This window comes from Condylura cristata, unplaced genomic scaffold (genome assembly GCF_000260355.1).
Source record: "Condylura cristata isolate star-nosed mole 26May11 unplaced genomic scaffold, ConCri1.0 scaffold00020, whole genome shotgun sequence".
Lineage (NCBI taxonomy): Eukaryota > Metazoa > Chordata > Mammalia > Eulipotyphla > Talpidae > Condylura > Condylura cristata.
Genome location: NW_004567121.1, coordinates 14,061,681 through 14,083,134, shown reverse-complemented (window position 1 = coordinate 14,083,134; position 21,454 = coordinate 14,061,681). Strand labels below are relative to the sequence as shown.

The 21,454-nt window shown below is 34.8% G+C and overlaps 1 protein-coding gene across 2 annotated transcripts in view; it reads left to right on the top strand.

Annotated features, from left to right (window-relative positions):
• Positions 1–20,136, top strand: part of SOCS5 (suppressor of cytokine signaling 5) — a 45,029-nt gene extending 24,893 nt beyond the window's left edge. The window contains exon 2 of one of the 2 annotated variants that reach the window (XM_012727652.1): positions 15,806–20,136. In XM_012727652.1, coding sequence (XP_012583106.1) covers positions 15,818–17,428 — 1,611 coding nt within the window. In that variant the 5' untranslated portion in view covers positions 15,806–15,817 and the 3' untranslated portion in view covers positions 17,429–20,136. The remainder of the gene's footprint in view (positions 1–15,805) is intronic. The other variant, XM_004686227.2, reaches the window with a different exon arrangement.
• Positions 20,137–21,454: the final 1,318 nt, after the last annotated feature.

Sequence of the window (21,454 nt, the reverse complement as noted above, 5' to 3'; positions counted from 1 at the left end):
GGCCAAGTTCTCAATTTTTATGTAGCTTGAGTCATCATTCTTTTCTCTTAAAAATCATCTTTTCTTCTTTTCTATAGAAATTTGTGTATCTTTACTTCAGTTTGTCCAATGTACTTTATATCATTAATGCTATCACAGATGTTGTATTTTTTGTTTTATTTCTGTTTGTCGTTAACATCTAGGGTCATGTGAGATACTTGATATATATTTTGTATCTACCAACCTTTACAAATTTTTATTCTAATAACTTCTGTGGTCATTTAGGATTTTTTTAAATACACAAATTATTTTATCTAGAAATAATGATAACTTTCTTTCAACTATATAGTTCACTAGTGTCTTTATTTTTTAATTTGCCTCATTTTATTGTCTAGGACCTCTATAGTAAAATAGAATAAAAAGTGATGTAATAGGTTTATTCAGCCTTATTGTCATATTCCAGTCTCAGAATTTCATCAAGGATGGATTAGCAGCTGTTTTTGGAAATGTTCTTTGTCAGGTTAGGTAAAGGCTTATGTTTAGTCTTAGTTTAATAAAATTTTCATCTCGTATGTTGCATTTTATGAATGCTTTGTCTATATCTTGTGAGATTATTTTATATGTTTGCTTTTTAACTGGTGTGATTGATACATTAATTTATTTTCTAATGTTAATCCAGCCTTGCATTTCTGGGGTATATTTAACTTGATCATTTCTGTAGATAGTTGTTGAATTCCGCTTACTCATATTTTGTTTAAAAAACATATCAGTATTCATGATTGAGACTGGCCTTTCTATTCTTTGTCCTTATATTGTCCTTGTTAGGCTTTGATACCAGATTGTATTGGTCAAATAAAATAAATTAAAAGGATGTTTTTATCTTCTAAACTCTGAAAGAGCTTATTTAAGATTAAAGGGTTTTTTGTTTTGTTTTTCTTTTGAGTAGTGATTGAATTCACCAGTAAAACCATAATATCTTAGAATTTTCTTTTTGGGAAAAATTTGACTCCTAATACTGTTGTTTCCTTGGACACTTGTCTAAATCATGACTACATCTTTCTGTGTGCTTCATTTGATTGTGTCTGCTGTTTAAAATTACTTGTGGGAAATCCTTTAGGCTTAGGTTAAGGTATTTTCCTTAGAGGGAGTTTATATTTGCTGTTTCAAAGATGTGTGAAGGTATCTCTAGCCCAGAAATATTTTGAAAGAAGTTCCCTGGATTAGTAGTGCACTCAAACCCAAACTGCAAATCCCTCCTTGCACTAGTTAAACGTTTTAGGGATATGTATCCTCTCAGCTACCACTCTATATTTCGCTTGCTTCTCTTGGGGCTAAAACAAACTACCCTGCATTTTAACGGAGGTGAGATTAGGGTTTCGGTTTTAGGTTTAGGTTTAGACTTCTTTGAGGTCCTGATTTAATTTGGAAAGAGTTCCTTTGGTTTCTCTACCTTTTCAGGAATCTGTGCTTTGACATTTCCCCAACCTCTGAGGCCATTGAAACCAAAGGCCTAATCTCCTGAACTCTATTTGAAAATGTCATTGGGGTGGGAGTGTCCTCAGGGGCATTCCACTACATCTTTGGGTTCCCATTCCCCCTAGAATTCTGTCTAGCATTTGTCACCCGCTTAACAAAATTTTGTTTTAATGTGATTTGAGTTTTTTAAATCCAAGTATTTTTAGCAATAGGACTGAAAAATCATTTGTCATTAGCAGAAATAGTAATTCCCTTGATTCCTCCCTACTTAGTTTTTCTATTTGCCATTTTTCCTTCAGCCTCCATGTTAATCATTTAGTTTCATAGGCATTCATATATTGAGCCTGTAACATGTACCCAACACAGCACAGAGTTCTAGCTTTATTAAAACAAATATTGTAGTGGATTCTGGATTGTGGAGAAAGTTGAGACAGAGTTATCTAAAATCCATAGAATATTGCTGTCCTGGGAAATTTTAATGAAGTGGGCATTGTCAATTAAAGGTCTCTTGCAGTGATCTAAGGCATTAACTTATTTGAATTGAAACCTACATTTGTATAAACTTCACAACTTGTAACATATTACAATTCCAGGAAACATGACTTAGAAAATGTTGGCATCTTTTGTAGAACCAGAGTATTAAGCTTCTTCTGTTCTCCCAGTCATATTTACAGGGAATTTGCTAAGGGAGTAAACCAAGGCAGCAGTGCTCTACATTTTGAATGACCTTCTCTTACTTGGTCAGAGGTGGTTCGATTGGCCTGGGTACCCAAATCAAAGATACCAGTCAGAAATCAGCCATTTGCCAATCAGGTGGACTAGCAGTTGAAGGTTTTTTCCAGATAGAAACATAATCAGATTTCTCACAGATCTCATTAGCGGTTTAAAAAAAAAAGTACAGATAAAAAAAAAAAAAGTACAGATCTTCCTTAATGATGTATTCAGAATAAATAGTGAACAGGTAGTTACTGTGTTGTATACATGATAGTGTGGATCACAATGCTCAAAAGGAAAGAGACTGGTGCTTAACCAGTTCAAAGAAGCAGACTTTGAAGAGTAAAGAGCAAGAGAAGAGGGACCTGTGATGAACTAAGGATTTCTCAGAGGCACAAGAAATGGAATTTGTGATGAGGTAGAAAAAATAATAGAGTTTAGGAGCAGAGACCAGGTAATGCCTGGCTGGAAGTATTATAGGATAGCCCAGCGTGAATTGGGCTGCCGTCTGTGGGTCCTTACCTGCACACTTAAAATGTAATTGTTCTGCAGACACACAAAAAGGGTAATGGGTTTATTTTAAAAAGGGGAAAGGAAAAGGGAACAACCCAGGGAAAGAGAGAGAGAAATACAAAATAACTGGAATATCTTAGCAGCTAGGCTTACTTGAAGCTCTAGTAACCATACTAAATGCTTGCCCCCAGTCACGTGGTCTGAGAACCATTGCTGGGGGCGGGGGGAGAGAACCGTTACCTCTCCAGAGCCACCATTGGAAAACCACTCTCTATTTATTCCCCAAAGTCCCAGAATGCCTGCTTAGCTCCGCCCTTGGATCCTTGCAGTTCTCTCCTTGGTAATGCTGTTAATTATAGTTTCCAATCACTGGAGTAGGGAGTGGAGTCCACAAAACTCTGCAGAGTTCCTTTAGGACATCCTTTCACCTTAACACTGGGACAACTTCATAACTTAGTTTTCAGTTCCCTAGTAACCTTGAGACCTAGACTTGTGTTACTGTGACTTGGAATTCTATTGTACTATTCTTGGTATTCTATAAATATTCTTATTTCCTTTTCACATTCATTCTTATAACTGGTGTATCTTCCCTACCACACACGTCTACATTTGCCAGCCTCCATCCTGTAACCAGGATGCCACCCTGTAACCAGAAGAGACTGATTTGTGTTGAATTCATATCAGTTTATTTTTTTTATTAACGAGTAGAAAATATTTTTATCACTATAGCTACCTCTGCTCCCATTATTTCCCCTTTCTTTTTATTACATCTTTTGAATTCATCTTTTATGTTCAGCTATATTCAAGTTATTAATGTTATATGGCACCACAAATTGTTAGTTTTTCTGTAGTATCTAGATAGAATGTACACTGCTTGTTATTGTTACTCTTTCAGAAGGGATGTTTCCTATTTCCCAGTGTGGGTACTACTAATCTTCAGTACTATTTGAGGAAATCAAGTTGGCTTTAGATGTCTTATTTATTATTCCTTTCACCATTGATTGTGTTCATCTATCCTTATAGTTGTCAGTTCTTTTTTCTTCCTCACTATTCCCCTTCCTTTCTTTAAATACTTCATTGCTATAAGTAAATTTATGATTTTTAGTTGGAAATGGCAATTGCAGACATTTTATTGGGAAAATTGGTGTCATTATTTGAGAAGATAGGGAATGAGCATACATAAGTGTGTTTCCAGGATTATCTGCAAGCAATTGCAGACTGTTTTTGCCTGCCACACTTCAAATACTTGTAATGTGAACTGTTTGAATAGTAAATTTTACATCATTTCAAATCTGACAGAATATCTAAGATTATTTTGAATTTTTGTGAAGCCCTGCTGCTTTATCATCAAAGAATGTTAACTGTACACTATATTGTTAAATTCATCTTTGGAACTATTTTTACTTGCTTTACTTGCTCTGTGAAAGAGATCTCATTTTAAAGCTTGTGTTGATGGAAAGTAACTATACCTTAACTATGAGGGAAGGTTTTTTGGTTTGTTTTGTTTGTTTTTAGGGGTAGAGAGGAGGGGGGAAAGTTTGTTAACAGAACAGTATTACTTTTATTTTAGGTAAAAAGCTGGCACTGAACTTGCAGTGTTTAAATTGAAAACTAAATAGCACCTGACTGAGACATGACTAGCTATAGATTATAAGACTATTTAGTTAACTCAGTATGTTGGACATGTTAGGGGTTATACTTTAGATTAATTGGATACAAATATGATTAGGATTCTGAGTTGTAACTACTGTGCTACTGCTAGACCTTAAATAACTTGAGTCTATTTGTGGAATGCTGTGCTTATTTTTTGAATTCTGATATTTAGAAAAATTGCACATCTTTGAGGTTGGTTAATTCATTTGCTTGTAGTAGATGGACTTCCTTGGCTGGCTAGAGACAGAGAACTGCTTTTCCTTTTTAACATCTCCCATGAAAGACTCCTCACAAATCTTTTTTGGTTGTTTATTTATATATTTCACTATTTAAAATATTCGTTTTTTTCCAAAGAGTTTCTTTGTTTTAGTCTTCAGGATTCAGAATTATATTTAGAGATTCTATATACATATTTTATAGACATAAGAACAACTGGCTGACACCTTCATTCTCCAGGTAATGTAATTTCAGCTGTTACCTTTGCATTCTTAAGTTACAATACTGATCGCTATTGTCTTGTTGATCCTTTTGTGCCAAGTTCTTAAAGTGTATGAGATGAGAGAAAGTAGCTACTTAGGCAGCTGTTACAACTAAGACATGCATATGGTGATAAAAACTGAACCTGGGAGAGAAGCACTGGAGATTAAAAAGGCAGAATGGACCTATGGAGTAGGAATTATTTTATAGTTCACCAGTCCCTAGAAGTATAAAGGCTGTGGTCACTGGATTTCTGGCATATTTTCTCTGCCATTAGAATTTCATATTTCTAGAGCAATTCAAAGTTAAGACTTTTGCTGAAAGACTCGTTAAAAAAAAATACCCACTTCTATTCTTGCCTTTAACATTATATTTTTTGTTACATGTCTTTTTCATTTGTACATTTATTGTTAGTCTATAGATATGCGATTTTTGTGTATTGATCTTACATCCTGTGACTGCTGAACTTACTAGTACTGGGGTCTTCCTTTTAAGATTCATTTATTTTCTATGTAGACAACCATATCATCTAAAGATGACAGCTTTATCTCATCCTTTCCAATTAGTCTGCGCTTTTTTTTTCCTTGCCTTACTGTGTCTGTCACATCTCTTTTACTCTAATTTCTTGCTCTGACCATCAGTGATTAGAAATCATAATTATTGGACAGATTGACTCTGCCTAGAGTACTTAACCTGGATTGGTGATTTCAAAGGTTTTTAATTATGATTCAGAGTCTTAAAGTATTACGGGTTATTTTTTTTTTTTTTGTCTCTCCTTGAGTCATTTGGAACTTTTTCTTTTTCTAAAAAATGTAGTTCTTCTGAGTTTTAAAATTTATTGATCTAAGATGGTATCTCATCTTCTAAATCTGTTTTCTATTATTTGTTCCCTTTTTTATCTTACAGTATGTAGCCATGCAGTTTGTAACCCCAGGCTATGGTGCTATTAAAGCTTTGGTCTTGCTATTGTGGGAAATACACAACACTTCTCTGTCTGACCACCACCTCACCTGTAACCCTTTTCTAATTTGCTAAGTCTGTACTTGGTGACTGGACAATAGAATTTGCTTAAAATGTGTGTCACTTTAGAGTATGTGCAGAATACAGGCTTTAAAAAGTATTCTCATCTGAAAACTTAAACTTTGTTATAATATCTCTTGCAGGTGATTCACTAAATATTAATGTGAATATATATATTTTTAGTTTTTCAGTTTCTTTTAGGGGAGATTTTATTCATTTGTGTTAATACACAAAAGATCTTTCAATGGTCATATTTGGTAAAAATATGTTATAAGTATGTAATGTGGAAATTTATAACACAGAACTGAAGTTTATAACTTAGAGTTCCTAGTATATAATTTTGATTAAAATTCTTCTCTTAGTTTTCTTAAATGTTTACAAGGTAGCTTTATTTGTCTTTATTTGTCTCTTTTTCCTCCCAAATATCTTTCTAAAGAAAGACTAATTTTGAGATATTTGAATTTTTCTTTTTTCTCATGCTAGTAATAAATCTAGATTAACAAATGGAAGTTGTCCTGTTATATTTTTCTTTTTTTCCCCTTTGATTCATCAAAAGCTATCAGATTATTTGAATAATCTTAGTTTTCTTCAGATCTAAAATTTGACATAGACAACAGTAGTATCTTTGAGTTTGTAAAGGGGAGATAAAATATATTCTAAGTAATTTTAGTTAAATGTAAAAGGGAATTATTTTTAAAAATCCTATGTTAGGGCCTTTCCTGTTGATGCAGTGGGTTGAAATGCAGTGCTTCAAAACTATCAGCAGCTGCTTCGGCAGGGGTTCAATCCCCTGTCAGGGAGGTGACCCACATGGTCTGGCAGACCTCTCCTGAACCACCCACCGCTCCTCTCAGCGGTGTATTTTACTCAATCTGCCTGTTCTGTTCCCCACTCTGTCTATGGTGAATCCTCTCACTGCCCCCCCATCTCTGGCCTCTACCTCAGTTCTCTGTATGCATAAATAAGTAAATTTTTTTTTTAATCCTATTTTAGTCTGTAGAGTCTTTGTAGTTCTTGTCATACTAAGCTGCTAGGGCTTAGTATAATTGTTACCTTTCCTACAGAAAGAAATGGTCCAGATTGCCACTCCTCACTTATCCATGGGTCACCAAATACTCTTTGTAAATTATTAACAGGATCACAGTGAGTTCCCTATTAAGCAGTTCCCTGGTCACTTTTTATTTTTCTGGATTAAGACTAGCCAGTATAGTGGTCCAATCACTGAAATTCCTCAACCTGGAGTAATTTTGCTTTGTTGAGTGTTCTTTGTTTTGTAATTGCTTTTTGGTGTTAGTGAAGATTTGTAAGTGATTTTGACTCCCTATGTTCTACAATTTGACAGTACTAATCACAAATAATTGCAAGAGGCTTATAGTACACTTGCTTGATATGCTAACCAAAGTGGCGTCCCTGGAGGTGAGAGATAATGACTAGGGTAATTCACCAATAATCTCTTCCTAGATTAAAAAAAATTCAGCTTTGCTTTTTGCTACTGTCATCAACTCCTATGTCTGAACTCTATGGTATACTCAACTCTGCTTACCTTATGTCATGTTATTCTCTTAAAAACCCATGTCGGAGAGGGGTAGTTGTTCTCATTTTATATGGAAAGGCTAAGACACACAGCTTGTGAGTGCTTGGATTTGATTTTAGACCTTTCTGAAGCTAAAAGCACATATTCCTTGTGTTCCACCATAGTCTGCCAAAAAATGTTGACCAGATAAGCAGCATTTCAGTGAATGGCATATTTGTTAGTATATTACATAAGATGGTTTCTCCATAGAAAACAAATCATAGCTTATTAGGATTTTATGTTTCTCTAGTGTGCTATAGCTATATGGTAGAATTTAAATTGAGACCTTTTTATAGACTAAAAAAAAAATAAGCAAAAAATAACGAATGAGGATTGTTTTTAGGGTTTGCCTAGTACTACACAGATTAGTGATGCTTAGTTTAGGTTGTAAATGAGCTGTAGCTTCAACTGCTTAGGAACATTGAAATCCCCATAGTGTTTCCTAGAAGATAATATATAGCAGTTTAAATGATTATTGGAATTGTAATAATAGAACATGCCACATTTGTGGCAGGAACCAGAAGAAGTGAGTGGAAGATTACTTTTAAAAAGAAACAAAAGCAAACTGAAGGCTTGTGCTTTAGTTAGTACTGGTAGCATTTTTAAAACCACTGTCAGTTGAGCCAAAGACTTTACAGATACAATATCTAATCCTCGCATCCAATTTAGGAGAGGTTTTCATCCTATTATTATCTTCATTTTACTAGGTTGCAAATTTAGTTTAAAAAATGTCAAGGACTAGATCCAAGTCCACAATATTCTTAAAAGATAAAGGAATCCAACCTCCTTCCCCCTATCTCCCTGCCCTGAATCTCTCATGCCTGTGCACTTTCTGAAAATACTGCCTAAAGCAAACCACTAACTGTGTCTCCAAGTGATTTGATCCTAAAATAGGATTTTAAGGTCCTGGAATCCCTATCTACAGAAGACCGAAAATTAGAATTGTGTTAAGTAAAACTTTAAAAACAAATGTATATTTTAGATACTTGTTTATTACTAGAAAAAGAAACCTTTTAATTTGTCTTTTTAGGAGTGTATTAATATAACCTGTGTAATGCTGTGACTTAATGTCCTCCTTTTTCTTTTTTAATGGGCTAATATAGTCCCTATAGTGTGCATAAAGAAATAGAAAATTCTTATATTCTTAAACTTCATCCTCTAAAATTTGAAATGTGATTCTAAATACATTCTTAATTGACCATATGATTAAAAGTAGTATTCTACAAAAGGAAATAAATTTTATCTTTTAAAAAAGGAAGTAGAGGGCCCTCCCTGGTGGTGCATTGCAATGAGAAGCTAAAGCCACCTCTGCATGAGTTCGATCCCTGGAGGTGACCACATGGCGTGGGAGACCTCTCCTGATCCGCCCGCTGCTCCCCTCAGCAGTGTACTTCATAGATCTGCCTGTTCTGCTCCCCACTCTGTCTCTGGTGAAGCCTCTCGCTGCCCCTGAGCCTCTGGCTTGTACCCCAGTTCTGTATGAACAAATAAATAAATCTTTACCAAAAAAAAGGAAGTAGAATTTAGTCATATGGGTCAATTACTTACAGAGAACACATCTGAGTAATAGATAAGCCTACATACATAAAGAGTTATGACCTTTTATGTAGAAAAGCATAGAACATAGATACCAAACATTCACAGTAGGCCTGTGTATATACCTTTTCCTGTGGATTCTTTTGGTCAAACTATTGCTTCGTGTATTACAGTTAAAGTAACCATCCAGTAATTTCTTTTTGAGTGTACGTGTGCTAGCTTTGTCAAATGTTCATCTCCATTCTATTCTTTTGTTGCTCCACAATAGCTAGGAAAATACAGAAAGGATATATTGAATGAAGTTTTAAGGAACTTATTGATATTCCTAAGGTTGTTAATATACAGGTCTAGCATTGATTCAAAACAAGGTAGGAAACCTGAGTAGATTGACAATAATAGAAGAAACTTAAATCCAGTTTATAATATTCTCTTATTTGTATCAGTTTCTATATAAAGTTGAGCAACTTTTTACTCATAGAGTTGTAGGACAAGTAAAATGCTTGTGTCAGTTCCTGGCACAAGTACTCAGTAATATAAATCACCATCACCACACACATTACGCTTTTTTTTTTTTCTTCAGAATTTCAGAAGTTTGTCTGTTTTATTGCTTACTTCGGACATTAGTTTCTCAATTTATGACTGCCAAAGGTTTTTCTCTTTTACTTTTCTCATCCATCCTTGACATGGTAGAGGAAAGGAGTTTAAGTTGAACCATAGTCATCATTTTTACACACAATGACATGCTACATAGTCTTAAAATTTGAATTAAATTTATTTCTAAAATAGTATAGATTAAGTCCCATTGACAAAAACAACTCCTTTTACTATGCCAAGTTGGCATTTTACGGGTGGGGGAGTCACAGGAAACTGGGCATGACCAAAGAAAGGAATGACTAGTTGACTATAAAAACTGCCATCCTTGGAAAAAGGCCCATGTTGTAAATGGGTTACTAGCATCACAGCCTGCTTTTAGTTCTAAATTCTGTGAAATTTAAAATTAAAAATTATCGGCCAATGTTAAGATAATTGAAATAGTGTGAGCCAAATTCATATGTATGTGTTATGAAATAAATTCAAATTCAGTATTAAATAAAAGTCTTTATCATTAAGAGAAATGGAATGAACTGGGAACAGTATTGTTTATTTTGTTTTATAATACTCATTGGCAATAAGAGGGCAATTTTCCTGTAGTCTGGATTTTTTTTTAATATATGTAGATTGTTACAGTTCTAAAACTTCAAATTCTGATTTATAGTTTACCTGTTAAATATCATTTTTCAGTAAAAGCATTATAAAATCAGTTTTAAATATTGTCCTTGGGTGATGTTTCAAATGACTTCTTATAAATTTGCTTTGCATAGTTTTGAGGATAACACAGGTGTAGAATGTGAAGGATTTTAATGGATTGTGGGCTTTAATGTCAATGAATACAATTGAAATTTAATGCTTTTTTTATCTTCATGTGTGTAACTTTTTAGAGACCATAAATTAGTAAAGTTGTAATTTAGCAAAGAATTTCAGCTGAACACTTAATAAAGATTTAACAGAAACGTCAAACTGAGTTTGTAAATATTAAAATAGTTGAAATACCTGATTTTTGTGTGGACCCTTGTGTGAATCACTATCAGTATTCTTCCCGTTAATACAGCCTGTACACATGGCATTCCCCATGTCAAGAAAAAAAATCTACTTTCTAACCCCAAAGAATATGGAAAGTATATTCACCTTTTTAAAAATTAGAACACTTTACAGGCAGTTGAATGGAAACAGTCTCCAGTTTAGAAGTAGAGAAATCAGTAGTGAAGTTTCATGTATCTGTGAAACTGAAACGAAGGTTCAGTATTAGAAGCTGTCTTCTGTAAACTGGCTAGTATTGATGCTTTCTCATGTCCTACTTGTTTAAACTAAGTTTACAAAGAACTGTAAAGAAAGATAAGTGGTTTTAAGTTAGGTTGTTTTATAAAACAGTCATTTTTTAGATATGATTTGTTGTCAGAAGTATTTAAGATAACTACAGAATTTATCTTTTAAATACAGAGGAGAGAGACTTACAGACTTCTTGAATATTACTGTTCTAGTGTTCAAGTGATATTGTTTATAATCTTACATACTTCAGAATAGGGTCAGGAAATATTTTCTGTGAAGTCAGATTAGAAAATATTTTAAACTTTGTAGGCCTCAAATGGTCTCTGTCAAATGTTCTTTGTGGGCTTTTGGCTTTGCTTTTTTTCCCCCCTTTAAAAATGTAAGAAACATACAGAAATAGGCCACAGGACAAATTTTGGTCCTCAGGCTATAGTTTGTTGGCCCCTGTTCCAAATCAGTACTGTCCAATAGATATATAAAGCAAAACGTATATGTAATATAAAATATTTTAGAGTTCACATTTAAAAAATGAAAAAGAAGCAGATGAAATTAATTTCAATAATATACTAAACCAATTTTATCCAAGCTATCATATCAGTATGTGGCACTAGCCACATTTCAAGAGCTCAGTACCCACCTGTATTGGACAGCATGGCTCTCAACCAGTGACACAAATGCAGGCCTCAAACTGTTCAAAAACTGCAGTTGTTTCCAGTCTTTGACAAGTACAGAACTCAAAAATAAACATTTAAAATATTTGATAGCAATTTGGAAGTTATTTTATGTCTCTTTATTCTAATAAGAAAATTGGCATTTGTGTGTTTCATTTCATTTTCTAGTAATTTATTTTAATTTATCAGTCTGTGAAATTAAAAAGAATTGGTTTTCCATTTCTTCATTGTGGATAACTTAAGAAGCATTGCTCTCTATATTTCTCTCTTGAGAGCCTTTTATATACATGACAACAATAAAAAGAAATGGTGATAAGTCTGTGGTAGTTTCATTGTACTGTTCACCTCCCACCTGGCATTGCTGAACCTGTGTCCTTTCACTGTCCTTCAGAGCTACTGTTCAGACCTGGCCCAGTGGTTTTCTTGTTTTACTCTGGAAATACATAGTGTCCAGGCCCAACTCCAGGCCAATTAAATTCGAATCTGTTTGAAGGGAGCCCATACATCATGTAGTTTAAAAAGGTGCGTATAGTTTGCAACCAACATTGTTATGTGGATCCCTTATCCCAGGGAATTTTTTTGATTCTCCAGTTCTCTCACTGATTTGGATGGGGTATTTTCTGTGTAGTACCATTTGTTCTCTTTAAAACTGAAAAAGGGAACTATCCAGTTACATATATCAGAATAATCATTGGCCATTTATCTTTATTCCTTCCTGGAACCTCATTGAATTTAAAGGAATTTGAAAAGTATGAAGCCTAACACCACAAATAGAAAAATCAAAGGAGAGAGTTGTAGGAGAGATGGGTCAATGCACTTTTGGTAGAAGTGGGCAGCTAGAAACTAGCAGAACTAATTAACTGTGCCTAAAATAGAGGATGTTCAGAAGAAGCAAACCAGTTTATACTGGTGACCCAGAAATTAGAGTAACCAGTTACCTTGGAAAATAAGGATGGAACATAGAGTTAGAAAAGAAAGGTTGAAGGTCTGTGTGTCTCAGACTCCCATGTGTCTTTCTTACTTATGCGCAGCTTGAAGACAGTTTGTTCACAGTGGATAAAACTATAGAGGTTAGAGCTTAAAGAAATTTAATCTAAAGAAATTTAATCATAGCTGATGTTGGGATATCTTTTGAAAAATAAGGATACCTTTTGAAAAATAGGGACTAAGCAAAAGACTGATGATTGAGGTTAAGACTCTACCCAGTATTCCCCTGTTCTCAAAACAGCAGTTATATATGCTTCAGACAGGCAATGGGGGCATTTTTCTCTTGGATAATTCCCCAGCCAGGAAATGAGGCTTACAGACACTGGCTTTAAGGGACTCCTTAATGAAAACCAGTCAGTGCCTCATTACTGTGTAGTAAAACTAACCAGTTGACTAGCACGCATACCCTACCCCACCCCACACAGACATCTTCTGATCAGCACATTAGTGCTTATATACCACCAGGGATTGTCAGACACTGGATGAAATCAACTAGAAACAAAGCTAAAGAGAGAAAAGGTACTGAGAAGAAATAGGTACAAAAAACCCCCAACAATTTAAATTAAATGTTACAATAAGGAAGAATTTATTTTGAAAATTTGTATCCCAGGGATATCCGCCACCTCCGAGCAGCTGGAATAGGATGATTTTAAAAAGAACATTTAGAGAGCAAGAAAATGATCTTGGGAATTAAAACTGTAATAGAAAAGTTATAAATGCAATAGAAGTGTTAGAAAGTGATACCAAAGATATCTGTGAGAAAGTAGAAAATAAAAGGAGTGGAATGTTGAAGAGAAAATATATAATAACAATAGGATTCTAAGATACCTAGTGTCTAATGAAAAGACTTCTCAGGAGGGAGAAAAGAGGCAATAGGAAGGTTGTTGAAAAGACCCCCCTGTATGATGTATGGTAAAGAAAAAAACACACACACTAAAGATAAAGAAAAGAAGCTACAAAGACTGGGAATTGGTGTCTTTGGATATTTTAACAGTTACACTAAAAGCTCCTGGAGTGTTGGCATAATACCCCCCCTCAAAATTCTGAGGGTAAATTTTTTCTGTCTTAGAAATTTTATTGAGCAATAGCAATATGGATTTGTTGTCTAGAGAAATGACGAGGAGAGTAACAAAGAATCAGCTTTTAAAAAGATTTTAGTCATTTTTGGCTCTCCCTGGTGGTGCATTGGGTTAAGTCACTGCATTATGAAGTCTCTGAAGCCACTGCAGCACAAGTTTGATCCTCAGCCAGGGAGCTGGCCCACCTGTTGTGGCAGACCTCCTGACCGCCTGCTGCTTCTCTGGGCAGTGTACTTTCAGTCTGTCTGTTCTGCTCCCCACTCTGTTTCTGGTGAATCCTCTCACCACCCCTGCACCTCTGGTCTATACCCCAGTTCTGTAAGCATAAATAAGTAAATCTTAAATAAAAAAAAAAAAAGGTTTTAGTAATTTTTCTCAGAAAGAGGAAATCAAGGATAGGAATGTTGTTTTACATAGCATTTAATCTTTGAAACTTTAAATATATGAATTTATACTTTAAAGATATGAATTAGGTAAATTAAAAAGGCAACTTCAAAATAAAGAAATAGGAAGGAAACTAGACCAGAGAAAGCTGTAGGATTTTGTAGGAGTACCTCCACAAAGATTTTGGCATCACCAAGAATGTAGTGAGAATTAGACTGTAAATAAAAGGAATATGAGCGAAAACCAGAAACCTTCATGTAAAATTAAGAGTGAGTATTAGCAAGATGCAGTAAGTTCAGTTAGTGTAAACCTTTTTTAAAAAAGGCTTATACAAAACAGATTTTTACAAGGAGTGGGGGGAATAGGCATAATGTTGATAGTTTAATAGGATTTAACAGTTTCATCTGATGAATTTTATTAGAACACTTACCAACTGCCATGCAAATTTCTATGTTCTGAACAATCTGCTTTTAATAAAGAATAATCTGAAAGTACATTTCATGATTTCATAAATTCTCTATGTTGGCATTGTCATTATTCCAAGAGCTTTGTTAATCCCAAAGCCCTTTGTGTAAGAAACTATCCAGAAGATACATAATTCACTTAAAGAAAGATTATTCTTTATTGTTTCTTAACCCCAGTCCACTTCTTGAAATTGCATGTATTTATGACAAAGAAGAGGAGTAAACTCTGTGGATGGAGCAACTGTAAAGACTTTTACCACTGTAAGAAAACTCAAATAGTTTTCCAGTATTGAAAGCTAAGCTGTGAAGAATAATTTGGAGTGAGATAATAAACAGGAACAAAATATTCTGGGGGGAAAAAGACAGTACTTATTAAATGGCAACATTGAAAAAGAGACCTTTTTTTGAAGTTTTCTACAATCATATTGTAACAAACTAGTAGAATCTTGAGTTTAGGTTTTTCTGTTTCTTCTATTGTTGACTTAATGAGACATGAGACAGCATGCCTGGTGATGTTGTAATCTTAAAATAATCTCCTTGTTGATTTCCATAAACTATCTTAGACAAATTTATTTTAAGGAGCAAGAATAAAGATGCCAACTAAGTTTTTTTGGTTTCGTTAATTACAGCAGTACCAGATCTTTATTACTCAGTCATATCCAAACTCTTCCAGGATTAAGAATTGAGATGTTTAAAGACACTTCACCATTTAAACCCAAATATTATTTTTTTTCCTCCCTATTTTCCTTTCTTTTCAAACTGCTTCTTCAGTCATAGATAAAAGTTGATACATTAGGGCTAAAAGGGAAAATACAGAAGTATACAAAATATACAAGTATTTGGCTTAATAAGCTTTGATACCAAGATGAAGAAGGTACTGATTGGCAATCAAAATTTGGAAGATTACTACTTCAATCTTTCTAAATTAATCTTAATATGTTACACAACTGTGATCCTGATTATAAGTTTTAGGAAGTTGAAAATAGAACAGTACTTTCAATCTTTCAGTGATACATTTCAGCACTGTTTTCCCCTTGTAATATTGAGGCAGTAATCAGATTATCTGAAGTAAAAAGACAACCAACATCAATGTGATTATGAAATTAGGTGGATGCATGGGGAAATGAAACCAAGGTTTTTCTGAGCGGGTTTGTTTCCTTCCCCAAATTTCTTTTGTATATTCATCTGGAAGGAAATGAGGACCCGCTTGGAATAATGGTGCCAGCACCACTAGCGGGTTTGGTGACCTTATGACAGACATGTGTCATCACTGTAGCAAGTGGGGCAGTGTAAGGTGAATTCTTACCCAGTGTCATTTCAACAGCCAACAAGACAGGGAGTCAGTACTGCCATTTCTGTGTTCACATACCACTTTGGTTAACTTACTTTTCTTCTTTTCCTATTCTGTTTTAGATCTTATAACCAATGGATAAAGTGGGGAAAATGTGGAATAACTTCAAGTACAGGTGTCAAAATCTCTTCAGTCATGAGGGAGGAAGCCGTAATGAAAATGTGGACATGAACTCCAACAGATGTTCATCTATGAAAGAGAAAAATATCAGTGTAGGAGACTCAACTCCTCAGCAACAAAGCAGTCCCTTAAGAGAAAATGTTGCCTTACAACTAGGATTAAGCCCTTCAAAGAATTCTTCAAGGAGAAACCAAAACTGTGCCACTGAAATTCCTCAGATTGTTGAAATAAGCATTGAAAAGGATAATGATTCATGTGTCACCCCAGGAGCAAGACTTGCAAGAAGAGATTCCTACTCTCGACATGCCCCATGGGGTGGGAAGAAAAAACATTCCTGTTCTACAAAGACACAGAGTTCATTGGATAATGATAAAAAGTTTGGTAGAACGCGCAGTGGATTTCAGAGGAGAGAGAGGCGATACGGCGTCAGCTCTATGCATGACATGGATAGCGTTTCCAGCAGAACTGTAGGAAGTCGCTCTCTGAGACAGAGGTTGCAGGACACTGTGGGCTTGTGTTTTCCTATGAGAACTTACAATAAGCAGTCCAAGCCCCTATTTTCAAATAAAAGAAAAATACACCTTTCTGAATTAATGCTAGAGAAATGCCCTTTTCCTGCTGGCTCTGATTTAGCCCAAAAATGGCATTTGATTAAACAACATACAGCACCTGTGAGTCCACATTCAACGTTTTTTGATACATTTGATCCATCCTTGGTTTCTACGGAAGATGAAGAAGATAGGCTTAGAGAGAGAAGGCGGCTTAGTATTGAGGAAGGGGTTGACCCCCCTCCCAATGCACAAATACATACATTTGAAGCCACTGCACAGGTTAATCCATTATATAAACTGGGACCAAAGTTAGCTCCTGGAATGACTGAAATAAGTGGGGACAATTGTGCAATTCCTCAAACTAATTGTGACTCAGAAGAGGACACAACCACCCTGTGTTTGCAGTCACGTAGGCAGAAGCAACGTCAGGTATCTGGAGACAGCCATGCCCATGTGAGTAGACAGGGAGCTTGGAAAGTCCATACACAGATTGATTATATACACTGCCTCGTGCCCGATTTGCTTCAGATTACAGGTAATCCCTGTTACTGGGGAGTGATGGACCGTTACGAAGCAGAAGCCCTTCTTGATGGAAAACCTGAAGGCACATTTTTGCTCAGGGACTCTGCGCAGGAGGACTACCTCTTCTCCGTGAGCTTCCGTCGCTACAACAGATCCCTGCATGCCCGAATTGAACAGTGGAACCACAACTTTAGTTTTGATGCTCATGACCCATGTGTATTTCACTCCTCCACTGTAACAGGACTTTTGGAACATTATAAAGACCCCAGTTCTTGCATGTTTTTTGAACCATTGCTTACTATATCACTAAATAGGACTTTCCCTTTTAGCCTGCAATATATCTGCCGTGCAGTGATCTGCAGATGCACTACATATGACGGGATTGATGGGCTCCCTTTGCCATCAATGTTACAGGATTTTTTAAAAGAATATCATTATAAACAAAAAGTCAGAGTCCGCTGGTTAGAACGAGAACCAGTCAAGGCAAAGTAAATTGTCCTGTCCCACAAGGGCATTAACTAGGTCTGCTTTTATGTGCATCAGACAGTACACATATAGCAAGCACACATATCAGTGTTAGGATTTTTTCAGTACAGTATGTAAGCATAGTGTCAGTATCTGTCAGTTGCCAGATGTGATCCGCTGTTACTCAGATCAACGTGGTGCCTATTGAGACAACAGAGCTAGAACTGCAGGGATTCAGTAAGGCTACAAAAACATTTTTGCCAATTTAACTGACAGTTTGGTTTTTCGTGGCTGTAGTTATTAAGTGATGCAACTCTGGGGCATTTGTTACGAAGAATTCTATTTCTTACTAAAGAACAAATTATTAATATTGGATGAGTATTTCAACAGTGTGACTAATGTTTGAAATTATTATTTTTTCTAAGAATTTTTCTATAACCTTCCATACATAGTGATGTTTGTAGTTACGATAAAATTAAGCTTTTTTGAAAGTCCAAAAAATAAAGACTGCCTTCCTTTTAAAAAAAAATGCAATTTCCTGGCCATGGGCGTAGTGCAGTTCATGTAAGTGTTTGATAGAGTTTATCATCAGTCTCCTTTTCTCCTCTGCAAAAGGCACTGTTAAGCCAGATTTTCTAAAGTTTCAGACTTAAAAAATTGGTAGAATTTTATTTAAAGACCTTAACTTGGCTTTTGTCTTGTTTTTAATGAGTGCTTTAAGACGTTTGGAATAGCTGCTGTAGTGTAGTCCTGGGTGTGATTTTTTTTTTAAGTTAATATGTACAGTCCTAATTGTTGTCTCATTAAAGTTGGATCTTTTCCTATGCCCATGATAAATTTGTGAACCATGAAGAACATGAAGCTAGAAGATGCCCAAGCAAATCAGATAATAATAACTACAGTGGTTGCTGATGTTGAGATCGTTGTTAAACTGTTATGAATAATTTGGATGGCAGTATTTTATCTCTTTGTTGTAAACTCATAGCTGAATTGCTTAAGTACAATTTATAGAATTTCAGTGCAGTCAATTTTTAATGGAAAATTTGGAACTTAAATCGCAGATTTAAAAGGTACTGTATAACTGTTGTGTCTGTAAATAACTTAGCACCTTTTTTGTCACTTAGAATAGTATGCAATACTACTTGAGTGAACGGTTTTGGAAGTAATACCAAGTTCTAGTGTTTGCTTCTTAGTAATGAACTGAATTTACAGTTCTGTCCTAGACATTTTGCACTAAAGTAGTCGAATCCATCCATGCGTCTTTTGTTATGTGCTCTGTACCACTGGTGAGTGCTCCTTAGCTTCCTTACCTGCTGCTACAGAAAGTTATTTTACATCCCAATGGCTTTGCCAAATGCTACAAAGAGAAAAGCTATATTTGTATGCAACACTAACCCTTTGACTGCCAATGTGTGTTTCTGCTTGCTGTGCCTTGTTATGGCTGCTTTTTTGTGCTAATAAAGTATGTTTGGTGTTCTCCTTGTATATCTACTGTTTTATACATTTGCAACAATTTCTCCTGTAAATGGAATGGTTTGGGGTTTTTTAAAAAGCATTACGTGACAACCTACTATAGTTAATGCAGAATTACTGTACAGTCTAATACTGACTTATTCCAAGTAAGCTGATTCTAAATTTAATGCTATACATCCCTTCCAAACATAATCACATATCCTATGGAACAGTATCTATAGTTACTGTAAATTACTGTACAGTTTAGATTATAACAGAAAAACGAACAAAGAAATATGACTAAACCTGTTGATTCTGTGCTTACAAAGTGAAAGATTGAAACTACCAATGATATGCAAATAAATATCTATAGACTCCTACTACATTAGAAACAGGTTAAATGAAGTCTTGTGAACTGCTAATACATCAGCATCATTTATTGGTTTGGGACCATTTTAATTAATAGTAAATGCCCAAAATGTAGAACTTGAACCAAAGACATGTCCATTTTAAAGCAAAATGGGGATAGAAGGGACTTACAATTCCTCTTGTTTCCAATACAAGTCCCTGAAAAACATTTATACCAAAGTGTTGAGAACTTCATCCAAACCTACTTTAAAGCATATGTGCAATTAAGTTGTTATGACGTAATTATTATATTGCGTAATTGTTGGGTCCGTTTTCTTGAACTTATAATGTACCTGGAAAATAAACCTCTTAGAAAATAATGGAAGTCCATATTGATTATTGGAGGACTATATATACAAGCAGCATCTTGTTTTATAAAGAGGTAACTTGAAACTCCAAGAAAGCACTTGATGTTTTATATGCTTGTAGCAAATTGATGTTCTAATTGTAGTTTTATAGAAAGTATTAATGCTTTTATGTACTTCAGAACTTTCATATGTTTAAATGGAAATTGTTTTAAATGTGTAAATATTTCAGTTTGTGTAAGCATGTATACACTGTGCTAAAAGTCACATGTTTCAGTTTGTGTGTAATATTAATATGCAACTTTTGGTTAAAATATTTCATAAATTAGTGGCTTACGTTTAAAAAAAAATCACCAGCATGAATTTGCACCTAAGTCTATTTTCACTATGTCTTTTTCCGGGTCCCCTTTGTAGCCTATCAACTTAATTTGTGAGTTCATCGTCTTTTTAAAGAGCATTTTAATATGATCCAGAAAATTCTTTGGTAGTTTGGACTAACACACATTCATTGAGAAAATCAAGGGAAGGTTGCACTGACTGTTACATTTATTCTTTCATGTTCTCTGTGTAAATGGTACATCAGGAAACATGCATGCGTGTATTTAATATTTCAAACAATAATCTTGCCATCTGATTTAAAATTATTTAGAATCTTTATGTGATCCTACTATTCAAATTTTATTATTTTTTTTTCAATTTTTATTTTTTAAAACATTTCAGAGGACATGTTTGTTGGGAGAAAGGAAGAAAGGCATCTGCACAGTCACAGGAGGGCAGGAGAGCTGCCTCAGGTTTGATTATCTACACCTAAGATCTAGTCTTGCTGCTGTAAACTTGTTTGTAATACTATCACCTTAAAAGAGAAAGCACTCAATATTTTCATTTGTCTATAAACAGTTAAAAAAATATTTGAAGCAGAAATAGCTTAGTTGAAATACAACCATTAAGAATCAATTAAGCTTATAAATATTTCTTAGATAAAAATTGAGTCCAAATAATCATACTCCATAAAATAATCTGTCTTCTTAATGCTCTGAAGATTTAAAGATTTTATAATTCTTAAATCATAAAATGTATTTCAGAACTCATCATTTTTACAAGATGTTCATGTCCAAACCTTTTTATTTAGCGTTTTGGTCCACTTTCTATTCACTTTCATCCTAAGGTTCCTTTAAACGCTGAAGAGTTTTATTGAGGTTGATGTTAGGCCTCTTTGTAGCACGGAAAATGATAAAGTTGCTTTTTTTACTAGAGGCAAAGAAGTTGTGATTGAGTCTGGACTGTCCTAGGACAGGCCTAGTGTTTGTCACAGCATGTGACACAGGGCACATCAGTTCATTCAGAAACAGAATAGAGGAATAGTTCGGTTCATTATTTCCAGTACTGACAACATAAATTTATAAATCGTTTATTTAAAATAGTTTGTTTAGCCATTTATTTCCTAATGGTAATATGGTTCAGAGGCTAAAATTGATTTCTAAAATTTGTCTACACTCAATTTTTCATCCTTCTAACGCATAATCTGAGAGACAGTATAGTTTATTTGCAAAGTGAACAAAATGAATTTGAAGACCTACATTTGATCTATAAACAGTTCTCTTGGAGGCTGTGTACCTAAAAGGCTCCTAGAGGGGAAGCTGCCAACAAAACTCCTGGCACAAGCAAACCAAATAGACCCTGACACAGCAGACAGAATAGTATGTGGCAGGTAAGCGTTACCGGAACTGCTTGTGTCTATACTCTGCAAATTGTCGTTGAGACCTGGCTTAGAGGGGTTAAGGAATATTGGGTGAAGTCACAGAGAATGATTGTCAGAGCTAACTTCAAACGGGTCTGGTACCAGAGCCTAAACTCTACCTGCTATATTTGGGGGATCCTAATTTTGACA